Here is a 23,949-nt window from a genome sequence, read left to right as displayed (position 1 = left end):
CAGATATCTGGCAGGATGTTTAAAGACAACTTCCATCATGGGTTTTCAGCTATGGAATATAATGCTTTGAGCCTCCTATGAATATGTTTGATCAATGAATCTTTGGTCAGTCATGTCCATTAAAGGGGACCCAGTATGCTAAACGTTTAGATACATGTGTATTCTGTGCCTCTACTGTGACATGTTTACATACTTTAATGTTCAAAAAGCTCTTTATGTTTCTCATACTGCCTGTGCTGCAGCAGCTCTTTTCACCCTCTGTCTGAAACCAGAGCCCAGTCTGCTCTGGTTAGCTGGTTGACTCTGTTGTGATTCGTCAAACACTTGTTGGAGCGCCATGGAGAACTTTGGGATTTTTTTTTCAGGAAAGGGAAAACACCTAAAAGCACAATGGGGCCCCTTTAAGTACGGTGTAATGTATCATAATAAACATAAGAAACCATAAGGACTTCATCTCTTACAGCTTTAGTGTTTATTTCACCATTTTGCTCTTTTCAAATTATATACCCAATACGTAAAAACACAATATTTTTACCGAGGTTATACAGACGTAACCCAACTAAACACAAATCCATCAAAGGGTAGGATCACAAATATATCTTAACATTACTATGACCTAATTAAACCTCTGTGCAGGATTAAGTCTGGCAAATGTATAACGTATGTTGAGGAAAAAAAAAGGCCACAATCATTATGAACATGGGGAGCAAAGAAATATACACTATATGTACAACACCACTGATTATGTGGAGAGATGCTCAATAACTACCGTTTGATTATCGCACGGTCGGTCACCTTCTACAGATTTAAAAAGGATGGAAAAAGAATTTGGTCCACTACAGGAGTAGAGAATGTGATCGCGGCGCCACCTTTTAAAATCTACAGAAAGGGAATGTCCGAAACACAAAAACAGATTTTGAGCGAGGATGAAATTGACTAAACCTCTTGATAATTCACCTAAAAAGCAGGGAACCATGATAAACAGGGTATTACAAGTGAAAAAGAAACATGTTAGAATTCTCCCACGTCCACCCGCTTGTCCCTGAACTTGCTTCTGGCCTTGGTCCGAGCCTTGAATGCAGCAGAGTTGTGGAGATGCTGGAAAAAGGAGAGAAAATGTTAATAAAGTCTATTATATATAGATTTTTATATTCATTTGAATAACTTGTGCATACCCTTTCAAAGCGAGAGATTTTCATGGCCTTCATCGTGGCTGAATCAACCAGCATCGGTGGTCCCAGTTCAAAAACGTCTCTGATGAATTCATTTGCCTTGAGAAGTCAAATACAACTAATTAGAAATGACTTGCCAAAAATAACACACATCCGAACCGCAGCTTGCTTCACTTCTAAAGTAACGGGCACTAAAATATGTTCCATCGTCTAATCTTCCCTTGTAAAAAACATTCCCCTGGCACTGACCCGGCATTATACTTTCCAACCAGCTTCTTGTGCTGCCTTTTTTCTCTCTCTTTAACATAATCCTAAATCAAGCTGCAAGTGTTGTCTCCGTGCTGCATCAGGCAGGACTACAGACCTCTATTGAGTTTTAGTGCTGCGTCAAAGCAGGAGGAACACTGCAGTGCCATTAAATGGAAAAGTCAAGCCGCAGTCATTCACATTTCAAGTTTGTGAGTTACTCATAAAAACACACCTGTAGGTGGTAGTTCATCCCAGAGCCGACAAACTCCCTGATGGCATCGTATGTCCTTTTTCGGACCCAGCTGTCGATGATCATGCGCTCGGTGCCGAATCGAATGGTCTCCGGCTGGAAGTCACCCTCCTGGAAGGAGAATGGAAGATGGATGTGAGACAAATGGCTACATACAGAAATCTTTAATCATTCTGTAAGAAAGTCCCTTTTAATTTGTCTCAAGAACACCCACCTCAACAGCTCGAAGTACGTCCCTGAACACCGACCGCTGCTTCCTCTTGTCTGTCTTCGCTCTGTGTTTGTTACAGTCGGTGGCCAATGCGTTCAGTTTGTCACACAGCTCATCCCAGTCATCAAACTCAAACTCCTGAAGGGACACGGAGAAAGGAATGCTGCATTCATTTCAAAGAACAGACAGCCAACAGACTCAATGTACGACTTAAGATGCATAATAGCGCCAAGATAGCACCTTTTGAATTCAACGATAGTTATTTATTCCTGATACTTCCTAAGAACTTACAGCGTCCATGTCTCTGGCCAACTCAAAGAGCAGCGCAATGGTTTCTCCTGCAGCAATTCTCATGTTGACGTCATCACTTTCCAACAATCTTGGCAGTTTTGGCAGGTGTCTGCATGACAACAAATTAATTGTTCAGCGTTTATCTTGGTCTGGATTGCAGTATAATAAAAAAAAAGTGTATACTGTCAGATTTAGTTCAGGGTTGACAGAGGGTCTTACTTGCGCAGTACGTCTTTGAGCTGGTTGGCAGTGCAGATGGTGAGCAGCAGAGCCCAGGACAGCAGGGCGTTGGTGTGGAGCTGGCTCGTCTGGGGACTGATCAAAGGACAGGTGCCATCCATTCTCGCGTAGGACCGGGTGAACAGGTTCTCAAAGCACTCCATGGTAGCGTGCACGTCCTACAGCAGGAAGTAGAAGAGATCACATCAGGACTGGGGTTTGCACAGTGCAAAAAGAAATGCTAGAAAGTGTAGTATAATTATGACTTACCAGAATGTCATCTTCTGCCACTAAAGTACAGAGGCCCAGACTTGTTGCAACCTGAAAGAGGAAAAGAGATTTGTTCAACAGATACGGATTCCTGTCAATGATGCATTCTACCAACGTCTTATAATCATAATATGTAATGCTTTGCGTCAAACATTCTCAGGTACTCACGGCCTGTCTGGCTTGAATGTTGGCAGATCCATCTGCCAGGATGTTTTTGAAGATGAGTTTCAGAGTCTTGAACACCTCCTCGCTCTCGATGCCTGATCCCAGCTGGATACACAGAAGGCAGGCCAAAGAAGCTGCTGCTCGCTGCTCCTCTCCTTTTCCTGGAAGGTAATCAACTTATCACAGAACGCCCACAAATATCAAATGGATCCAACAGCTGAATCTGCTTTTGTATCTTTTCTGGTACCTTTCTTGAGGCAGCGTTCGATGCTGTCTGTGATGGTCATCCTCCTCTCGGAGATGAACTCGTACAGGATCCGTGTGGCCATGGCCGTCTTAAGCCCATCCAGCGCTCCTTGCCTGGTCTTCGCACTGAGGAAACGGGTACACAATCATTCATTCCTGCTAATCTCTCTTTCTTCATCTACCTCATTCTCATCAAATTATAAAAAAAGATCTGTAATGTGTTCCTTTCTAACAATTGCAATAAAGTGGCCTTGCTGGTGCATCTCTCCTTTGATATAAGTTCACTAAACACATGGTGAATAGACTTGTCAGGATCTTTAACTGAACTTGTTATTACCTCTTGTCAACCGTGCTATCTATGAACCCCTTCAGTTTGTACTGGAAATCCTCCAGGGCTGCGTCCTCACTGGCCTCGCCACCTGGCAACACCACAACATTTAGACACGTGTCCATAATACTACACAGTATTGACACATTGGATGAATTGCACTTTTCATAGTAGGGTTGTCTAAATGTTAAGGGTGGTCTTTGTTTCAAGAAAAATAAACAATGGTAGTTTCATGCAAACATTTGCCCAAGATTTGCTTTTCTTGTGTGTACAACAAGTGTTGGCTCATGCAGACACACACCAAATCATACATACTCACAAGTAGAATCAGACATAAAACACACAATGTGCAAAGGTAAACAAACCTACCTTCTTCTGCCACACTGGCAGTGTCACTGTAGCTGCTGCAATGACTGAGGGTCTCAATGGAGGCATCCTCATCACTGAAAGGCTGCACATTTCCATGCTGGCCCCCTGAAAAAACACAAGTATAGAAAACACAATTCAGCCTAATCAAATGCATTAGTACAGCGAGTCCATTATGTAACACCAGCTGCTCACAGGTAGACAAAAACCACTGCAGTAATCTAATCTGCATTATGTCCTTTGTACACCTTATCCTGCTGTACTTTCATTATCTCATAGGAAAATGCCACATGCTGTCAAGGGAAGCCCACAAACGTGTTGACAGTGTAAACACAACATCATGGTCAGGTTAAGGGACACAGGTTAACACAACTGAACTACGTGACATAAGCTACTGTTCAGAATAGGGAAGATATTAAACTGGGATAGTCAAGAAGCACAACAGAAAGCAACAAGTAGGACATAAGGCTATTTGTCTTTGTAAGTCCTAATCAGAGTACAAATGAGTATCAGTGTCGAAAGGAACTTGTCAAAATATTATTAATTGGAATGAAATCCTGTTTAAAACAGAATACTTGCATGGCCGTCAGACAATGGTGAATATATTAAAAGGTTCTTACCAAAAGCATGAAGAGTGTGACACATCACAGCTAAGAAAGGGTGTGAACATCTTGAGTCTGTTTATTATTTCAAAACAATAAAGCTTTGGTTGTTCTTGTTCGAAAAAAATATAGGAAATGACTTTCTTAATGTCTGTTCACTGTAACCAGATTCAACAGGCCTGACCTGAACTAACCTCTGAAACAAAATGCTGGTGAGCTTGGCACTGTAATAACAAGTTTTGATGTAGTTACAATCAAGAATAAAAAAAGGACTTGTTCAGTCACGAGGAAAGCTATATGAAGTCACTGCCAGCTAATTTGGAAAAAGGCTATTTTATCCACTTAAAGAGGCTATTTCTATTTGTTGACGTGGACTCTCCACCACCACAGATGCATTCTGAGAACCGGGCACCGCCTCTTTTCCACCCTGGTGTCTGGAGTGCAAAATGTCTGCCTTCTGTTGCTAGACGATAATAACTCTATAGTATACAAACCAATATAAAAATGGTTATCTTCCATACATGGTTATTTAAAGTCAGCCAACTTCAGTCAGACTGAATAGGAGTCAGACATTCGGGTAAAGATTATTTGAGGTCAGTGTTTTCAGACGAGACGAACTCACTTCACCTAATTGGAGTTATCTTACATAATGTCTTTAATTTGTAGGCCCACAAAAAGGTAACAATTCGTCTACTAATGCTTTAAACACGGTCAACTGTCAACATGTGATTGCTTAAATTAACTTCACCTAGCAACCACAACTGTACGTTATTATGCTAGTGTGGAGTTGACACTAGCTAGCTGAGGTTAGCTTGTAAATAGCGACATCAGTTAGGGGCTTATGGGAACTAAATATTCGTTTAAGGTCACTTAAGTTGTGTGCCAATAATTATAAGGCAAAAGCATCATATTATGGCACGTTTTGTAAGAGCAATGCGTTGTCTGCCCACGGCTAGCCAGCTTTGTGTTTTGACGTAGGCCAGCATATGGCGTCTGTAGTTCTTTCTGCAAGCACGTCCAACTCTATTACATAGATTGAAAACACGAATAGAACTACAACTACCGTCGGCATGGTGATGTCGAATAAATTAGGCCAAAGAAATGCGGTCGCTCGCTTACTTACCCTTGCTTTTCTTCTTCTTAGTCCTCGGCATTTTCGTGCAGAAGAATGTATAATATGATAAAAAATCAGCCAATACTCGACCAGTTTTTATTATATTGTCTCGTAAAATGAAAATGTTCCCGTGGCACAGCGGATAAAAAGGAATTGAAGGCGATCGTGGAGATAGATTGTTGGCCGAGACGATACATTTTCCCTCATAAAACGGGGCTGCGTAAAAACAAGGCGGCTCGGAGTATTTATACCGGCTGATGTCGCGAGGAGGTTTCCCGGCAATGCTGACCAATCAGGGAACAGGAACAGGTTTCGCGTGTGTTCGCCCGTGATGCTGGCAACAGAACGGTGGGCTCTATATTATGATGTATCCAGAGAACACAATGTCTATTAGATTACATTGTTGAAGTGTAATGTTGTAAAAAGTTGTTGGGAAATAATAATAATAATAATAATAATAATCCTTATATTTATTATAGATATATAATAATAATATAATAAGATATTAATATAAGATATATTATATTTATATAGGATCCGATGTACTATACTGAACGACCATGCAAATTTGATAAACAATTCTGTTTTTTGATAAAAACGTGATACAATGTTGTCAGGTTATACATTTAGTAAAAAAGCAGCGTTGTGATGATTTTTACAATTTACTTGGGTTTTTTCGTGTTATTTCATGGTATACTTCTACCCTACTACCTAATAATAATAATAATAATAATAATAACAACAACATTAATATTGAAATAAAGAAGGATTATACAAATGTTATATTTGTCATAAAATATAACATTACTCAACAATATATCCAATTAAAGCTTAAAATTATGAATCAGTCTGATGATTTGACCAAACATTTATTGACTTACAATTTGCTAATGATGTAATGTATGTAATACACTAAAATAAACTGAATTGATTTCCATTTAATTATTTAAGTATTTCTTTTTTATAATTTTGAATTTATTTCAGTTTTCAGATGAATGTTATTGAAAAAAAAGACTTTTAAAACTTGAATCACATTTCCTGATTACTTTCAACTTTCACAGATCTGAATGCTTCCTCCATTGATGTATTGTGCACTGCATTATGGTACTGCTACTTAAAAAAAAGTACCTGTAATAACATACCTGTAATAACATATGGATCTTTATAGAGCTGATGGCATTAGGCCTCTCTGTTGCAATAGCCTTCTGTGACCACGTCCTTTGTTATTGTGATCCACTTTTGTAATGCAATTGACACAGTGATGAGTGGTCACTGTGATGCAATTGATGCCATCATTTTATTCATCTTTGATGCTGTGATTAAAGGACTTTGATACAACAGATATTCCTCTGCTCTGATGCAGTTATCTTATTATTATATAATGCATTCGAAAAATGAGATTATAAACGACAATATACAATACTGTCTTCTAAAAAAAATGCATGATGTAGGTTCATTTTCCATGCAGAATATGTACACCATTGTGTGTAGCAATTCTAAGGTTTACAAGATGACAGACACACTTGACAAAAGCATATTTTCTGATCTATACATTTTCTAGGGTCGGCTTGTTGCCATGTTTTCTGCTTTTGGCAACAACAAGGGTTTGTGTAAGAAGAAAGGGATATAACAGAGGTTTAAATTAGTTCTTCTTTGCTTGTGTTTTCCTATATGCAGAGGTACAAGGAGTATGGATTTTCCCAGACAAAATTGCAAATGAGAGAACCAAATCCAGTTGGTAATCCAAAGTGTGACAAGTAATGCAGTTTGTGGCTTTCAAGTAAACATCAGATCAATAAGAATGGCTTATACTCAAGCGATTATCAATAATCAGAATAATTAGCAATCATTTTTCTGTCATTGAGTTGTAAACTAATCCTTGGTCCTTTTTAGAGTTCAATCCTATTTGGACGATTCACTAACTGTAGAAGATACGGTGAATGTTTAAACATTTGCCAACCAGCTTTAGTGTGCCGCTGAAAATATATCCAGTCAGTGGCATTGATGATAAGCACTGCTTGCATTTTCAATCAATAATGCAGCCGGATGGAAAACATTAATTATTATGTAAAACAATGTGTATCAGTAAGATTTCTGGATAGTAAAAGGCAGCAGGATATCAATTGTTGTACTACAGCATTGCAATTGAGGTGGTCTAGAGTCCTTTCGACATGTTGCATTATTTAAGTTGTTGATCAAATTTAGTTTTTTAATGTTGTAAGGCATCATTTTCCAATTTTCTTCCCTTATAGGTATAATATTGTATGCTTACCTTCAGTTTTGTCAGTAAAGCAAACTTGTTACAACTAATTAAGCCTTGCTGATTCTCTCTGGGATTTTAGAGGTCACACACATCTGTCATCCACAGTTTGCACTAAATAGTCTGACTGCCTTATATCATAATCAACGTTTTATCATCTTGGCCCTAACAAAGAGCTGAAATGTAACCATTCCAGTTAATTATCTTTTTTGGCTTTTGTTATATCCCTTACTCTGTATTTGTCTTGACGGGACAGAAATAGATTTTTTGTTAGGAGTGGAAAATATCACAGATGCAGCATGCTGCCATTCCCACGGCCCAACTGTCAGCACTGCTCTTCCCAGAGCATACTTGACAAACATCAGACTTACAGAATTCAAAGCTACCTCTCCTTTATATGCAGCTTGTATCCTATTATCAGGAGGTGTACAGCCTTGAAACCCAAACATGACTGATTATTCTTTACAGCATTTTTATTGTGTAGTTGTCACTTTAGATCTGTCTTGATCCACAAGCACTCTCAAGACGTGGGTAGACTTCAAAACACTCTTTTTTGCCAATCTTTACCCAAACCAAAACTAATAGTCCTGCCAAAGGAAGATTTTCCCGCACATACTGCCCAGACAGTCTCATCAGACAACAAGAAGACTTCTACAAGGACAACATTTGACCATGAACAAAAGTTGACGTAGAAAGTAATTAGTATCTGCTTAATCACTTCAGGAGGAAGCATGCAATTTCAGCAAAAATGAGCTATTGGAATCTATAAGCAAAAGCACAAAAAGCTCCTTACTGAGTTACTTGCAACATCTGTATTCATCGAATAAAATACAGAAAGAAAAAACTACCCGTTGGATAAAACAGTGAAATAAAAAGTTGAAAAAAACTTAGAAATGGTGCTCTGTCAATGTACAAGTGTAAGGGTTTGCATCTGCAGTACATTTCACAAGACATTCACACAATCGTTTTTTTTAACTTTATAATATTTTAAAAAAGTATTCTTTTTTGCAGACGTCCAATTCTGCTTTTCAATGGAAAACATGAACAATTTAACAGCTAAATGCAATGTAATGTAATGTAATACTCATTTCCAGAAGAGGAGGCTTCAGGTAGCCCTCAGGGCGCAGGACAGGGACAGCACTGCTACTCTTTGTGCAGCTTTAATCATTCACAATTTTTTCAAAAATATGTTCCTTCATGTTTTGTTTTTTATTGATGGACATCATACAGTGTCACAATTGAGACAGTGGTTTTCCTTTTTTCTTCTTTTCTTTCCAGAACTAACCCTTGTAAACACCTATAAAGGAACAAGTTTAATCAAATGCATATCAAGTAAACAGTAAAAAAATGTATCGGAAAATAAATGAGTAGATGAATAAGTAGGTAAATAAATAGTAGGTAAATAAAGGTGAGGAAAGTATTCAAAGTTAATGGAAATAAATACATTTGGTAAAAGTGCATAACAGCGAATACAAATATATATAAATAACATTCCTCCTCTATGCAGTGGGGAGAGTTTGGAGGTTATTGAAATAATCCATCAAGCACTGCCACAGAACCCCTAGGAGTACATGTTATTTTCTCAAGTTTGAGAAAGAATACCAGGTCCGTAAGCCAAATAGAGGACGATGAGGATTTAAGGGATTTCAATTCCAGTAAAATTCAAGCTATATTCCTTCATATTTAAGCGGGTTTAATAGTGCCTCAAAATCAATCATTGCTGAGAGTGCAACATGTAATATCTGGGAGTTCGTCTGTGCAGGCATAGAAAAGGGTTACATTTTATTGGATTTGACCAAAAATGAATGAAAAGCTAATATAGCATTGCTAATTCCAGGCTGGCTTACGGTGATGGATGGCTTTATATTAAAACCATTTGCTTGATGAGACCTCACAACTGTCTCTGGCACTAGGGGGAGCCATTTTGTTTGGAATTCAAACGGCACACTGCTCTCACTGCAATACAGCCAGTGAAATTCCAAGACATGTTTTTTGATGCATAATTTATTGAGTCAGTGAACTGTGCTCACTGCTGCAATGTGTCTATCCTTGAACGTGTAATGGGCCGGAGCGTGCAATGTAAATATCGTATAACCAAACCAGTTGAAAAAAAAGTTGCCTTTGTACACTGCTGGAAAAGACAGATGTTATTATTGAAGGTAGTGGGAGTAGGCGAGCGAGGAGAGAGGAATCACCTGCCAGTGAAGCAGTGTAAGAGTGGGGAAAACACAGCAGCCCAGTGTAACCTCGCTCAGCATGCCAGGCACGTCGCATCAATGGGCACAAGCCCTGACCAACCTAATGCCACAGGAATACAGATCATTACCAAAATGACCGATAGCAGTGAGACAGGGATAATGGGAAATATCTGAATATGAATTTCATGTGCAATACTGTTTTTAAATAATTAATAAGTGACATGGCCTAGAGCAATTGTGTGGCGAGGCTGCATGGGTTTGGGAGGGAGCAAGGTTAGGGAATGGTCCCTGGTGTTTAGGTTAGTGGAAACACAATGTTAAAAGCTTAGCAGAGGTTATTTATCAAAACCCACAAACAGTTCTCTCTGACATTTCGCAGTATTCCTTCTCTTCCTTTACTCTTCACTTATTGTAGACAGGCCAAGACCTCAAGGTGAAATGGCTCTCACTTGTTATACTTCCTGACAATAACTGGTGGAAAGAATTCCAAATAAGCAGTCTCACTATTCACTAAGCATCTGTTTTGTTCGTTTTTTAAAGTTATTTTCTGCAAATAACCTTCCTCTATTATGTTACTAACATTTATTCTTAACTGTGATAGAAAGGTTTAATGAAATATCACAACTATCTATCTGCAAAATACTGGCTGTTATACTTCAGTTAGATAAGAAGATTGGTGCACTCTTTTCATGTGGAACTTGCTAGCATCTGGTTAGCCTAGCTTAGCACAAAGCCTAGCAGCAGGCTACCAACATCAAGGAAGTTGATGCTAGGCTTAAGGCTAAAGAAAAGTCCCTTGTTAAAACACAACTTTTTTTCTTTTTTAATGATTTCATACTTTAAAGGTGGGGTAGGTAATTTCGGAGAAACCAGCTTGAGTGCGCTAGAATTTGAAAATACACAACCGGAGGAAATCTGCCACTTCCTTACAGAGCCCCTCCTATGGAGTGAGATTTGGGTCAATATTCTAGCGCGTAAAACAAGCTACTCACGAGCGGAAAATGTGCTTTTACACGCGCATAAAATGACCCTCACGCGCAGATTTATCGAAAGCCATTTGCGCCATTATTCGCGCGAATAAACGGGGAGGTCCGTTTGAGTTCAAAGTTTCAGTAACCAATCAGTGAAGAGCAAAGCCAGACCAAAGCAATCTGTAGATGAAAAGTTCCTGACATTATGAGGCTGTGAATTGTACATTATTCCAACTGATCTTGCAGCTGTCACTCCTCGGCTCTTGGTAGTTCAGGCATTTATCAAACCTGGCAACTCCGGGCTTCCTTGCAGCTGTCAATCAAAGTCCAGTGGCGCCGCCCCAAAGTGTCAGAAACTTTTCACGCGCGCGCAGACAGACTCCGTGAGCGCGCGAGGGTCATTTCATGCGCGTGTAAAAGCACATTTTCCGTGAGTAGCTTGTTTTGCACGCTAGAATATTGACCCAAATCTGACTCCATAGTAGGCCCATAGATATATAAACACTAGATGACTCACCCGCGCTGCTGGCCAATGGAGACCGACGTTGCCACATGGCGGCCATCTTGCCACAGGCAGCTCGCTCATTCATAACATTATGTCTCTGGTGCAGTATTGAAATAACGATAGCTTGCTCAATTTTCAACAAATTTTCCAACGGTTTGGTTTGTTATAAACATCAAAGGTGTAGTTACGATACTGCATAATTCTAATCATTAACTTCTTTTTTCAACATGTCTGTATCATAGCCATGCTAATAAAGTTTATAATAAACCAAACCGTTTGTAAATCAGTCAAGATTTCAGCGAGTTATGTGCATTTTTGTGCAGATCACTCACCTTACAACAGCTGTAGCAATAGTTGTTGACTGTGGCAAGATGGCCGCCGATGAGCTATGCTGACGACTCCCCCTTGAGCCATCTAGTGTTTATATATATATATATATATATCTATGGGTAGGCCATCCAGTTATTTTAGCTGGGCCGGCTAAAATGATTGGTCGTGCTTTTTACAGTACTACGGCTTCCACAGATGACATTTTTTTTATGGATTTTTTTGTCAAAGCACTTCAGATATTCATTGCTATCGGGATGTTAAGAGCATTCCACGGAATATAACAAAAAGTGTATCTCGAGCCGGTTTCTCAAGCTTATCTACCCCACCTTTAACCAAATAAAGAAATTAGATGTACGGTATTATTATTACTGCGGTTAGATGTTTGTCAACTTAATAAAGAGCTAAGCTAGATGTTTGCCTTTCTCCTTTCTATCTAGCTAGGCTAACTGGCTGTGGCTTTGGTATCCATCTTCTCATCTAAAGGCCATGACACAGCAAGCCGATTATCAGCTGTCGGTCAATGTCAGGCCTTCTGTAAGCGTCTTCTCTGTAACTTGTTACGATGTGTGGCAGCACTTTGATCTATATAAAAATATCACATGGTATCATTTGGCTTTGTCTCCACTTGGCTTGGATACCCCCTGACATCATTCACATTCATATTAGGAATTTAATTTCCAGCTCTGATCTGAAAGACTCAAAATTAGAGCTTCTAATTACAACGTATTAGTCACTGGCTGAATCCCATATTCTCTCCCCTCATGTTTGTTGTTTTGAGTGGGGTTTATCAGGCAGCTCAATATGACAGCAAGGCCACGCTTCTGTCCTTTTAATTACCTCTCCATGCCTGTGCAAATTTGTCTTTCTGACTCATTTATTTCAACTTCAATCTCAGTCCATTAACCTCCAGACAGAGAGTGGAGGGAACGAGAGAGGCATTTGTGATCTGCTGAACTGTTAGGATTCCTAACGTTGATTTCAATCGATCAAAGATGGGGGAAATTAAATAAATAAAGAGAAATTGTTGTGGGAAGATCGTTCAAAAACACCGTGTCAGCCTCTCTTTGAATAGCTAATTCCAAAAATAATCATGTGATTGTGTCATCCAATAACGATCTATTTGACTTGGCTGGCCTCTTCTTCAGTAATTTTAGGGTTGCTTTTGCAAACCCTAAATATTATTTTAAAGGGAGATTTACATTGTATCTTGCTTAAAAGTTGTGATCATCAATTTGCTTCGAAGTCTGAATAAGAATCTGCCATGAAAGCGTTTTGCACTCCAGGTAGAGGCTTATCTGAGACCTGTGAACAATCCATTAAGTCCCACAAGCACACACACACACCAACCAACTGATAAGGTAATGTCATTGTGATCTGATTAAGAAGATTAAAAACACATTTAGAGTCTCGCTGTGGCTCTGGTGGCTTTGCGTCGGAGGAGGGGGGGGGGGGGGTAAATGGCGCCCTATGCTCTGTCCTCATTACCTGCAGTCTTCTCTGGAGGTAGCCGCCACTTTCCACCTGCAGTTATGGTCCAATACTGCAGTACACTGCAAAACCAAAGCAATCCCCCCGTGAGGCAACTCACAATCATCCAGACATATTTCCACCTGTTGTAAAGCATGTTCCATAAAAAAAAATTTTTATTTCATTGTGCGCTAATCGCTCATTTGTCCAAGTCCTTGAAAACAAACAACAAACCACTTGGATGCGAGGTCCCTTTTGCAGGTTTCCACAGACACATAGCCCAAGAGCCCTGGGCATTGAATCAATAGAGGGCTAAGCTATACCAGACAGCTTGTTCAATTCCATTTCCTCAGAAAAGCCCCTTTCCTATTATAGGAAATTCCTCTATTCTCTCCCTTCCTCCACTGTTGGAGAGACACGGAACAAATATTTTTTAAAGGAAGGCACTTTAAATTCCGTCATTCTTTGCAAAGGTTCATGCGGGAAGCAGCTGGTTAGTGCAGCCACCCGGAGAGGCCAGCTGAAGTAACTGTTTGAAGATGAAAGTGATGAAGACAGAACTATTAGATTCATTTAAATGACATTCTTCTCCCTCAGCCTCAGTTACCTGGAGGTTGAAGACATTTGAGTTATAGTTCTGTCAATTTGTCAGCCCCACAGTTCAGTAGGAAGAAGCAAATAAGCACTACCATTAACAAAATCTTCTGAAAGAAAACACTATGCTACTGTCAGTGTCTGGGCGGGCAGCAGCCATCCAGACAATGGAATCCCATGTAAAGAGGCCCAAAGGCTATTACAAACAGGCAGACGAGCTGTTGGGAAATCTCTAGTGCTTTTGCTTGCCTCAGCGGATGACGACACACCTCATTGTTATATGCGAGCCTTCTATTTCCACTTGTATCTCTCTGCATCGCTTCTTTTCATTGTCATGTGCGTAAACACAAACATCTCCCCTACCTTAGTATTTTTCCCGTTTTGTTTATCTGTTTATGTGATTGTGGGAAGCACAAAAACAGGGATAACAAGGTGTTATGTCGTCCATTAAACCTCTCTGTTTTTACCTGAAATAATACAAATCTAGATTAAAGATATATGAGAAGGCAGGACGTTTGTCCGAGTGTCATTCCTGTTAACCAGAAATCCGCTCTTAGGTCTGTCATGTAAAAGATAATTTCTTACTAAATGTACCGAAAATGAAACCTAACTATTTCACAGTCTGATTCAAGCTCATATTTAACGCAACATCACATCGGCCTGTGTGCATCTCTTAGACTCCAGACAGTGTTTTTGTGTGTTTTTGCATGCAGTCAGGGCTATGAGGACTGTCTCTGTTTACTATTCCACACAATTCAATGCTCTAGGCATACAGAGATCATCTAGTGTGAATCCATTTGAAACCCATAATATTCCATTTGGAAAGGAGAGACAGTGATTTGATTGTCCAATCATGGAGCTTTAACAATAACCCAGACTCACGGTCGAAGATATTTGAAATCACAGAGAGCACATTAAATGGCAGTTACACATTCATCTGTAAATGCCAAATATATAAAAGAATAACCACTTAATTTGGAATTCAGAAATTATATTCCTCACAGAAAGTCTGTTGTACTGAATTGCTGCATGCATTTTGAAATAATGTTGCTTTTACAGAGCATAAAGGGTCTATTGTTAGAGTCCATTGAGTTGTTTTGGGAAATGTCAACCAGTTCTCATTCCTAACTCCTCACATACAGACACTTGGTCAGATCAAGAGATGGCAACTAAAAGTTAAGATATGTTAGCCTCAAGTGTCTCAATTTGGACCTCTTTTGTAAATTAGAAAATGTGTGAGCTAATGTGAGCTGAACATTTACTGTGCATCGCCACCTGCTGGCCATTCTTGCAATTGTCTGTTCTCACAGCCAGGTAGAGGATTAGAAGTTCAAAAATACACGTTACAACGTTATATCTGTATTGTACAACTTTTGGGGAATGTAACTCTATGCTCTGCTTCAACTTTGCTAGAAGTTAGCAAATCCAAATAAGTAAAACATTATTCAAAACGTCTCATTGCGGTCGAAATAAATTGAAATTCAATCTGACCCTAACATTTGTCAAGTATCTTGTCGGAATCAGGCTCAAATCGTAGTGTATGCCCAGGAAAGAAAATCTATATTTGTCAAAGTCACGTCTGTGTGACTAAAAGTGTCCAGACAGTGCATGGATGAGGCATCAAAGCTTCCAGTCGATTGGGCACATTACACAAGATGGTGTTGCACAGTTGGTTGTCCGTTCTTCCTGTATGACGTCACTGATCTACTAGTCACAAGTTATTCAATAATTGAATCAGAAGCCCTTTGGTAGCGGTTGATCTTAGTCTTTTAGCAACAACACAAGTTAAGCAAAGACCAGAATGCAAGACTTCAAAGAAGACACAAACTGAGATGCAGCCTCATCAAGAATTCGTTGACCCTCTCTGTCCAGGAAGTTAGTTGGGAAACTCCACACTGTCATCTGGTGTCCAGGGAAGTTTCTGTTCTCCTTTCAGACTTCTCCTTTCTGCAGCGTCACTAGATAGATAAACAAACATAACCAAGCCAAGTAATTATCTCATCTACTTCCAACACTTCATTAAGAGAACAGGTGATTTCAAGCATTGGGTGGTGTGTGTGTATATGTGTGTGTGTGCCGCTAAAAGGTTGCAGGGACGCAGCCAGCCAGACGTTCATGGAGTTGCCTTGCAACCCAGTAGCCACAAAGAGGGGGAAGTGTGGTGCTGTTATGACGCTTTATGTAACCGCAGGGATGAGTTACATGACGAAGAATTAAAATATCCATTCCCACTACTTGTTTGCAGTATCTGGGAAACTAAATTGACAGAAAAAACCTGTTAAAAGAGGACTTAACTCTCAGGATCGCAAAATCATTCAGTCTAATAGATTTTTGCTTTACATAATCTCCACAAAGCGTATTCCTTTTCAACCGATCCTTGGTGGTATTTTCCTTCCTATAGGTCAGCACCGACTGTGCCCTGCAGGGTGTGATGCAGTGAAGCCATGAGAACCTGCGGCGCTGCTGGGTGGGGGTATTCCCCCCCCCCCTGCCTGCCCGCTAGGGGAACCTGGAGCTGGGATAAATATACCCCATGGGTGCCTTGAAATAGATAAGTGTGTAATATTTATAACAGAAGGATAGTAGAGATGGAAGAAAAAAGCAGGGTGAAATAAGGACAGTGAGAGCAGGACATCTCGACAGAGAATTGGGGAGAGCCGTTGGGCCGTAGCTGGAGATGATTACGACTTCCAGGTTGAAGATCTCACCATGCTCCAATTCCCTCGTTCACTTGATCACTCACACACTGCGGATGGACACCCGTGGCACATAAAACAAATGAGATATTAATGAAGTAGGGAGATAGTGAGGGAGTGAACGATACAAACAGCTGTTGTTAATGTTGTGGTTATCTAGGTTAGTTTTTATGCTCCTACAAATGACAACCGATAAGTGCAAAGTTATAGAACAAATATGAAGGAAAAATGCCAGCTTGTACACACGTAAAAAAAAAAATCCAATACCTGCAATCATGTGCATCCATGCTTGAATATGTGTTTCTTGTTATATCTTAAGTATACTGTATGTTACACTGTAGGTGGAACCTTAAGATTTTCATTGCCAACACTTTACAGTATTGTGCATATGACAATACAGTCTTTAAAGAGCCTCCCAAAACAGTTTGGCCATGGTACCTGAATCCGTTTAGAGGTTATGCACCTTTTTGTTAAAGACCACTGTGACCTTCATGCCAAATTTATACCTTGTAGTGAAAAAACTGTGGCTGTCAAAGGGTGGGGAAATATGTGCGCAACAACCGGCTGACAGAATGACCTACAGAGCTGCCGAGCACAGCTAAAAAATGAATACCCTCCACTTTCTTCTTGTGTACAGCTTTAACATAGCCTAACAATGCAGTATAGCCACAAGGATGTATTTGTATGTCACAAAGCTTAACTTTGATTAGTAAAACAAGTGTCTCCTGCCAAAGGGAAATTATGTTAATTCTGGAATACCTAAAGCTGCACTATAATTAAAATGACAATGTAATGTGAAAGACCTTATTCATATTGACAACCTCACAGAACAATCACCTGACTCTGCTGTTCAACCCGACAGAGCGTTTTAGCTTCTTTAAGATAATTGTTTCGATTTCTTTTTTACGATCCTCATCTATACAATGTTGGTTGAGTGTGATCTGCTTGTACTAACCTTGTTTCAGGCTATTTTAGGCAAAATAGTTCTAATATATCCTGTACACCCCTGATTTAAAAAAAAAAAAGCAGGGTTACGGTAAAACAAGAGTGAGTATTGTAGTTTGTAACCAAATGATTCTCAATGGTTGCTGTTTTTCTAATAGATGCAAATAGTCAACTACAGTATATAATGTTATATGTCAAATATCATGTTAACAACTTTGTTAACTGATACAAGTGGCCACAAAATGTATTCATAATACTTTAATGAACTGTAATGGTTGGATTAAGACAACACAACAGTGTAAAAGACCCAGAGACTGGAATTGTAATTTAACATTTCTACAGCTACAGCAGGGGTGTCAAACTCAAATACACAGTGGGCCAAAATAAAAAAAATGGGTACTAGTCGAGGGCCGGACTGGTTCAATGTTTGTTGCAGAACTTATTGAAATGAACTTATTGTACATATTAAACCTGGAACTAACAAAGCTTCCATTTTTGCCAATAATAACAACATTAAACATTAAATAATCAGTTTCATTCATTTCTTATAGCTCTAACTGCAGCTTTTCCGGAGTCATTTCTTATGATTACATTTTCCCACAGGCCAACAAAGAAAAAAACAAACATGCCCTGTTGTCTCAAGAAAAAAAGTGCAGAAGGAAACATCCATTGAAACTCAGTGTGCTGCTCTGTGATGCTAGTTCAAGCCAGATACTTGGCATCTCATCCTGGGTGCAAGTTCATCAATGTTTGGGCTCAGGCTCTGAGCTGAGGAAACCCTCAGGATTGACTGTGCGTGCAATATACCGGCGGGCCAGATCTAATAGTAATTAGAAATTATCCTGCGGGCTGAAATTAAATCCACCAAGGGCCTAATTTGGCCCCCGGGCCTTGAGTTTGACACATGTGAGCTACAGCATAGCATTTGTGCCAAAGAAACACCATTACTTTTGGATTTGCCACATTCAGCCACATAAAGTGATGGATGGAATCTGTGCACCATATCCACATACATACATTTGTATTGACAGATGGTGTGAACAAACCATGACCGTGCACGAGGAGTGCAACAAATATTAAAGGAACTAGAGTATATATGTATTATACATATTCACTCCGCGAGCGCTCATTCAGTATTCAGTCAGCATGTGCATCTAGGCTTCGTGATGGCATACTAATCTCCTACTCTGACACAGCCCATGCCGTGCTCTCTGTCTGAGCTCGAGCATTATTGCCGGGGGCCACAAAAACAAAGATAAGTAAATCAGAGCTTCCTGGCAACTCCACAGCACTGAGGATTGAACAAATAGAGAAAGAGTATGAGAGAAGGGGAGGAGAAATAAAGAAGATGGGATTGAATAATTATTGGAAGGTGAAGGAGACATGCTGTGAATACACAAATAGTCTAAAAAGAAACAAATGTTAGAAGCAGTCGTGGCAGGCAGCACAGTGAGGTCAAGTAACCAAGGCAGGGGAGAGATGCGGATAATGATAGACAGAAAAATATAATAATGGCTGTGGGCAGTATTTAAATGAGTATGTGTGGCGGTCCAGTGCACAGATTGACTGTGAATTATTACTACTGTGTGCTCACTGGAGCTGCCTGCCTGCTAGCCCAATGGGCAGGGAGACAGAAACAAAGAGAGGAGGACAAGGGATTGGAAAAACCTATGATGAATCACATATTTATAGTAACAGATTACTTTGTAACTTGTGTCCCCACAGTCTCTCAGGTCAATTTCACACAGTACAGCATCATCAGTGTCTCAATGGGCTTTACAGGTGCAATGTTACCTGCCCTAGTCAACACTATCAGAGAAAACTATAAAAAAGGTACACACAGAATTTCTGAGTGAGGCAGTTCAAAGAGACCCCCAGCAGAAGGCTAGAGGTGTAGCAGGAGCTGGACATGAGGAAATGGCAGTTGTTAAAATAGAACATTGTAACTTTGGGAAATGCTACACGTTATCTAATGAAATTATCCAAATTATAGCTCGGTCTTATAGTTTCTGCACTGTTGCTTTTAGTCTTGTCTCACCACGCTTCCCCCCCCCCTCCCCCTTAGCTTTTTTTTCTGCTCAAAGAGGGACTGTGTGTGTGTGTGTGTGTGTGTGTGTGTGTGTGTGTGTGTGTGTGTGTGTGTGTGTGTGTGTGTGTGTGTGTGTGTGTGTGTGTGTGTGTGTGTGTGTGTGTGTGTGTGTGTGTGTGTGTGTGTGTGTGTGTGTGTGTGTGTGTGTGTGTGTGTGTGTGTGTGTGTGTGTGTGTGTGTGTGTGTGTGTGTGTGTGTGTGTGTGTGTGTGTGTGTGTGTGTGTGGAAAAAGAGCTTCGATCTTAGACAAGTAAGGCCGTGGGCAGAAGCAGGGCACTGGGCCCCTGAGTTCCCAAAATCATCACTAATACTGCTCAGCTAGAAACAACACACACACACACACACACACACACACACACACACACACACACACAGCACACAGTGTTTTGGGGTATTTTATATACTCAGGCACGTTTCAAGGCTGTCTATCTAACTGCATGGTTTATTAAAATTCAACCTTTCTTTTTTTATTGCCATGTCATGAAACTGCCCTTCTGTAGTTTTTGTATTACAGTGCAAATTCACATACTAAAGCCTGACTTAGAAATAGCATTAAAGAGTGTCTGTTTTGGATCTGAATTTCAGCTCAGTATCACATCAGAGGGGGGAAACCCTCCAAAGAGCAGCTTGTTTTGCTGGTGTTCAGCCTCATACATTAGCCTGCATTATAGAAGCTCTTCTTTTTGTTGCGGAGTAAACAGCTGGCTGAGGAAGCTTTTGTCTTGTCCCAGCTGGATAGTCTGTTAGCTGACTGGCTGCTATCAGCTAAAGGAAACTCCTTGAAACAGTCAGCATGGTTTCTCTACAAGAAAAGCTTGGTTAAGTGTACACCAGATTTGTTTCTCTTGTCAGCATCTGAATCTCTGCCTTTATCTACAGTATGCTCAAATCCATACTGTTGCTTCCCTGTCTCACTCTCACACCCCCCACCCCCCATGAGTCCACTTATTGAATCTGATTTGGGCACTAACACAATGTTTGAGGGAGTGTAACTTCCCGCTGAGGCAGATGGCTGTTTGTTAGTGTGCATGTGTTTTATCCTATATGTGTGTGGACCCCCCTCTGGTTTTGCTTAGGCAACAGAAAGATGTACCTTGTTGCTTGGAGACACTATACTATCTCTTGAGCTGTTTTCTTCAGAAACATGGCTGGAAAATCTGCCTTTACAAGCTATAAATACCATGTAACATAATCCGTGATACTGTCGGACACGTGTTCACTTGTGAAATAATTCATGACAAATGGCAAGATTTGGGCACTGGGATTTGACAGGAATTATTGAAAACCAACTGTTCTTTTTTTATTTTCAGTGTTAAAATACAATCTTTGGCAGAAAAATGATAACCATTTCTAATCCACCCCCACCCACCTCATGTATAATACAGACGTAACTCTCTCCAGAGAATTTCCGGAGAATTCATAATTTTCCAGCGTTCTCCTCCTCCAAGGTGCTTTTGCCACAAATCCATGCTGGTAATATATGCAGCCAGCACAGGGATCAAAGACTCATATATCATATTTTGGTGTGTGCATTCGTACATGTATGTGAGCTGCTAACAGGCATGCGTGAATATCTTCAAAAAGGCCCCGAGGCTTGAGGGCAAGGAATACGGGTGTTGATGTCAGATGCCTCTACAGTATGTGCCGCCTTCATTCAGTCACATGATGCTGCTCCTGCATGAAGGTGAATCACACTATGTGATACCTCAAAGCACTGTCAGCATGTGACCTCTGACTTTAAGTAAATACAACTCTGCATAGCATGTTGCAAGGCCTAATAGGGATTAAATAAATGCTATTGGGGCAAAGAATACGCATAATGCATTTATAACAAACAGGGTATATGTGTTTTGAAGAAATAGGTTGACATATTGGGAAATTAATATATTTGCTCTCTTCCAGAGACTGCCTGAGCTGCCACCCACTACTCATCAAATGCCTGGCTGACATTGGGATCACTGGTATTGCACTTTCATGGTTTTCATCCTACCTCACAGAAAGAAAACAATATGTTCGACTCAGCACCCACCGGTCAAGCTGCTCCACTGTCTCACGTGGTATCCCTCAGGGGTCAGTATTGGGTCCACTCCTGTTCATTGTTTACTTCCTCCCTCTTGGCACTATCCTCCGTCATCATAATGTCCAATGCCATTGCTACGATGATGATACACAGGTCTACATATCCACCAAACCCAACACTGCCCTCCCTCCAACCTCATTAAGACCATAAAGTATTTACCAAAATGCAAGTTTAACATGAAAAAAATGATGTTAAGTAGTTAAAGGTGGGGTAGGTAATTTTGGAGAAACCAGCTCGAGTGCGCTAGAATTTGAAAATACACAGCCGGAATAAATCCACTACTTCCTTACAGAGCCCCTACTCCAACACACACGAACGCGCACATGACCAACGAGGGTACGAGATACGTTTGTGCACAGATGGAAGGCTGACAGGCAGGTAGGCCATCCAGTTATTTTAGCCGGGCTGGCTAAAATGATTGGTTGTGCTTTTTACAGAACTACGGCTTCCACAGATGACATTTTTTAATGGATTTTTTGTCAAAGCACTTAAGATATTCATTGCTATCGGGATGTTAAGAGCATTCCATGGAATATAGAAAAAAGTGTATCTCAAGCCAGTTTCTCAAACTTACCTACCCCACCTTTAATGTGTTGCTTCTTCTTTTGCTACACTGCTTTTGTCTGTTGGGAGACAATAATTTCACCACTTCCTGGCACTGCACTCATTTTATTGATTTGGTCTTTATTTTATAGTGCTCGATGTCATGTTGGGTTGATAATAGACTGGCTTGGGCATTCAGTGAAAAATTGCTGCAATCATGGCAGGGTGCTGTTCAGAAACAGAGCAGACTGATGTAAGAAACTGAGCCAAAGGGCTTTTAAAGGTTATGTCATCACTTGTGACAGTTGGAGGAGAAAAGAATATCCGCCGGGACTCGGCTCTGTCTGTCAAGCCCAGAGATGAAAGAGGGAGATAGAGAGACGTGGAGTAAAAGAAAGCAAATGTGTTCTAGGGAAATAAGAACGTCTAATAAAAGCAATGACCGCAATAATAAAATAAGTGTTGCTTTATATCTCCTGGATTAAAGGTTGGACTGTCATCCCAAGAGAGAACTGTCATTTGGTTTCAATGTGTCGAAGGGTTTCCATTCCCTACAGTTTGCAAAAAGTGTCTTTTATTTTTATACTACAAAAGCTTAGAAATATATAGATGCCTTGCTCAAGAACATTGTGGTAAGGCATGTTGGATGATGTACAAATAGAGTCAGATTAAACATAAACTACCTGATGTAACATATCATAATCATGGGAACATAGCTGCTGCTTCCGCATCTCTTCAGGTGCCAGAAATGGCCATCTCCTCTGCTATTATTGCCTTGTAGCTGCATCTTCTATATTAACCATAAAAAACGATTGGTACATGCTCTGATTGCAAAAGACATCAAGGTCTAAGGACAGCAAATGAAAGCACGAGGGCCTGACACAGAAGCCCAATATCCAGCGGCCCTGACATTTGGAAGAGAAGGCTTTTTAATGTGGGAGGCAGAATGTTTTCTCACTCCCCGCCTCTCACCGCAAGTGTTTGTTTCATAATGTCTCTCCTTTGTCTTTTTGTGTGGTTTGCCAACCCCCTATCCTGTCTTTTATATCTTTCATGTTTCTGCGTGCTTTAAATAGACCCCTGTGCGCAAATGTTGGTTGAGGATATCTCTATATTGCACTCCTGTCTGTAGTGAGTGGAGCAGCAGTGCTCAGACCCTCTCACCTCGCTGTCAGAGGGTTATCAAAGTAAAGCCTGGTGTGTCTCCCACTGAGCTACGAGGCACAGATCTTCCCCTCACCGGCTTTCATCTGTGCCTCAATGGAACTGCACTGAAAGCACACAGAAATATTTATAAAAAACTCTGTCATGATCGTTTTTCTACCCCCTATTTTCTTCTCGTAACCCTTGTTTACATTCGTCAATGTGCAGCTCGTCTTCCAGCCTAAATGAATGTTGATTTTTCAGTGACGATTATTGGATATCGAGAAGTGTTGATTGAAGTGTTGTTTGTTCACTGATAGAGCCGATACAGCTCTAAGTTGATCGTCAAAGTGATCCAAAAGCATCTCTTGACTCTGATGGTACAGGCATTAACATGCAGAGACTTGAATTTACATGCGTAGCTAAATTAGCATTGATTATTTCGCCGGGTTAAGATGCTCACAGGGTAAAATACAGCTTGCTATTAAGGTGCTGGAAAAGAGCCAGGAAATGTGCTTTACGCTGTGTGAAATTCATAAATTCACAATTTCCACTCTTATTATGTTGGTGTTTTGTTTACGACCATGCAGCACAGAGACTTGTAAGTGATATATCTATACTACATGTGAGACAGTATGTCTGATG

General features: G+C 40.3%; 1 protein-coding gene across 1 annotated transcript; it reads right to left on the bottom strand.

Annotated features, from left to right (window-relative positions):
- Positions 1-453: 453 nt before the first annotated feature.
- ifrd1 (interferon-related developmental regulator 1) lies at positions 454-5,718 on the bottom strand. The gene is made up of 12 exons (XM_034075002.2): positions 5,493-5,718; positions 3,771-3,875; positions 3,411-3,492; positions 3,075-3,199; positions 2,831-2,988; positions 2,663-2,713; positions 2,393-2,571; positions 2,174-2,282; positions 1,886-2,020; positions 1,654-1,782; positions 1,176-1,271; positions 454-1,098 (listed from the first exon to the last, which is right to left on the bottom strand). The coding sequence occupies exons 1-12, from the start codon at positions 5,521-5,523 to the stop codon at positions 1,012-1,014; spliced, it is 1,287 nt and encodes a 428-aa protein (XP_033930893.1). The 5' UTR covers positions 5,524-5,718; the 3' UTR covers positions 454-1,011.
- Positions 5,719-23,949: the final 18,231 nt, after the last annotated feature.

The sequence above is a fragment of the Pseudochaenichthys georgianus genome, chromosome 23, assembly GCF_902827115.2.
Source record: "Pseudochaenichthys georgianus chromosome 23, fPseGeo1.2, whole genome shotgun sequence".
Lineage (NCBI taxonomy): Eukaryota > Metazoa > Chordata > Actinopteri > Perciformes > Channichthyidae > Pseudochaenichthys > Pseudochaenichthys georgianus.
The sequence above is the reverse complement of the archived record's forward strand: the minus strand, read 5'-3'. Positions and strand labels throughout refer to the sequence as shown.

What these genes read in the sequence shown, in the direction of transcription:
- ifrd1 (XM_034075002.2), bottom strand. Translation starts at nt 5,523, where the DNA reads ATGCCGAGGACTAAGAAGAAGAAAAGCAAGG. An exon ending in CGAACGCTGCCTCAAGAAAG is followed by an intron (nt 2,989 to 3,074) that starts GTACCAGAAAAG and finishes ATTACCTTCCAG; the next exon opens with GAAAAGGAGAGGAGCAGCGA. An exon ending in ACGTACTTCGAGCTGTTGAG is followed by an intron (nt 1,783 to 1,885) that starts GTGGGTGTTCTT and finishes TTCTCCTTCCAG; the next exon opens with GAGGGTGACTTCCAGCCGGA.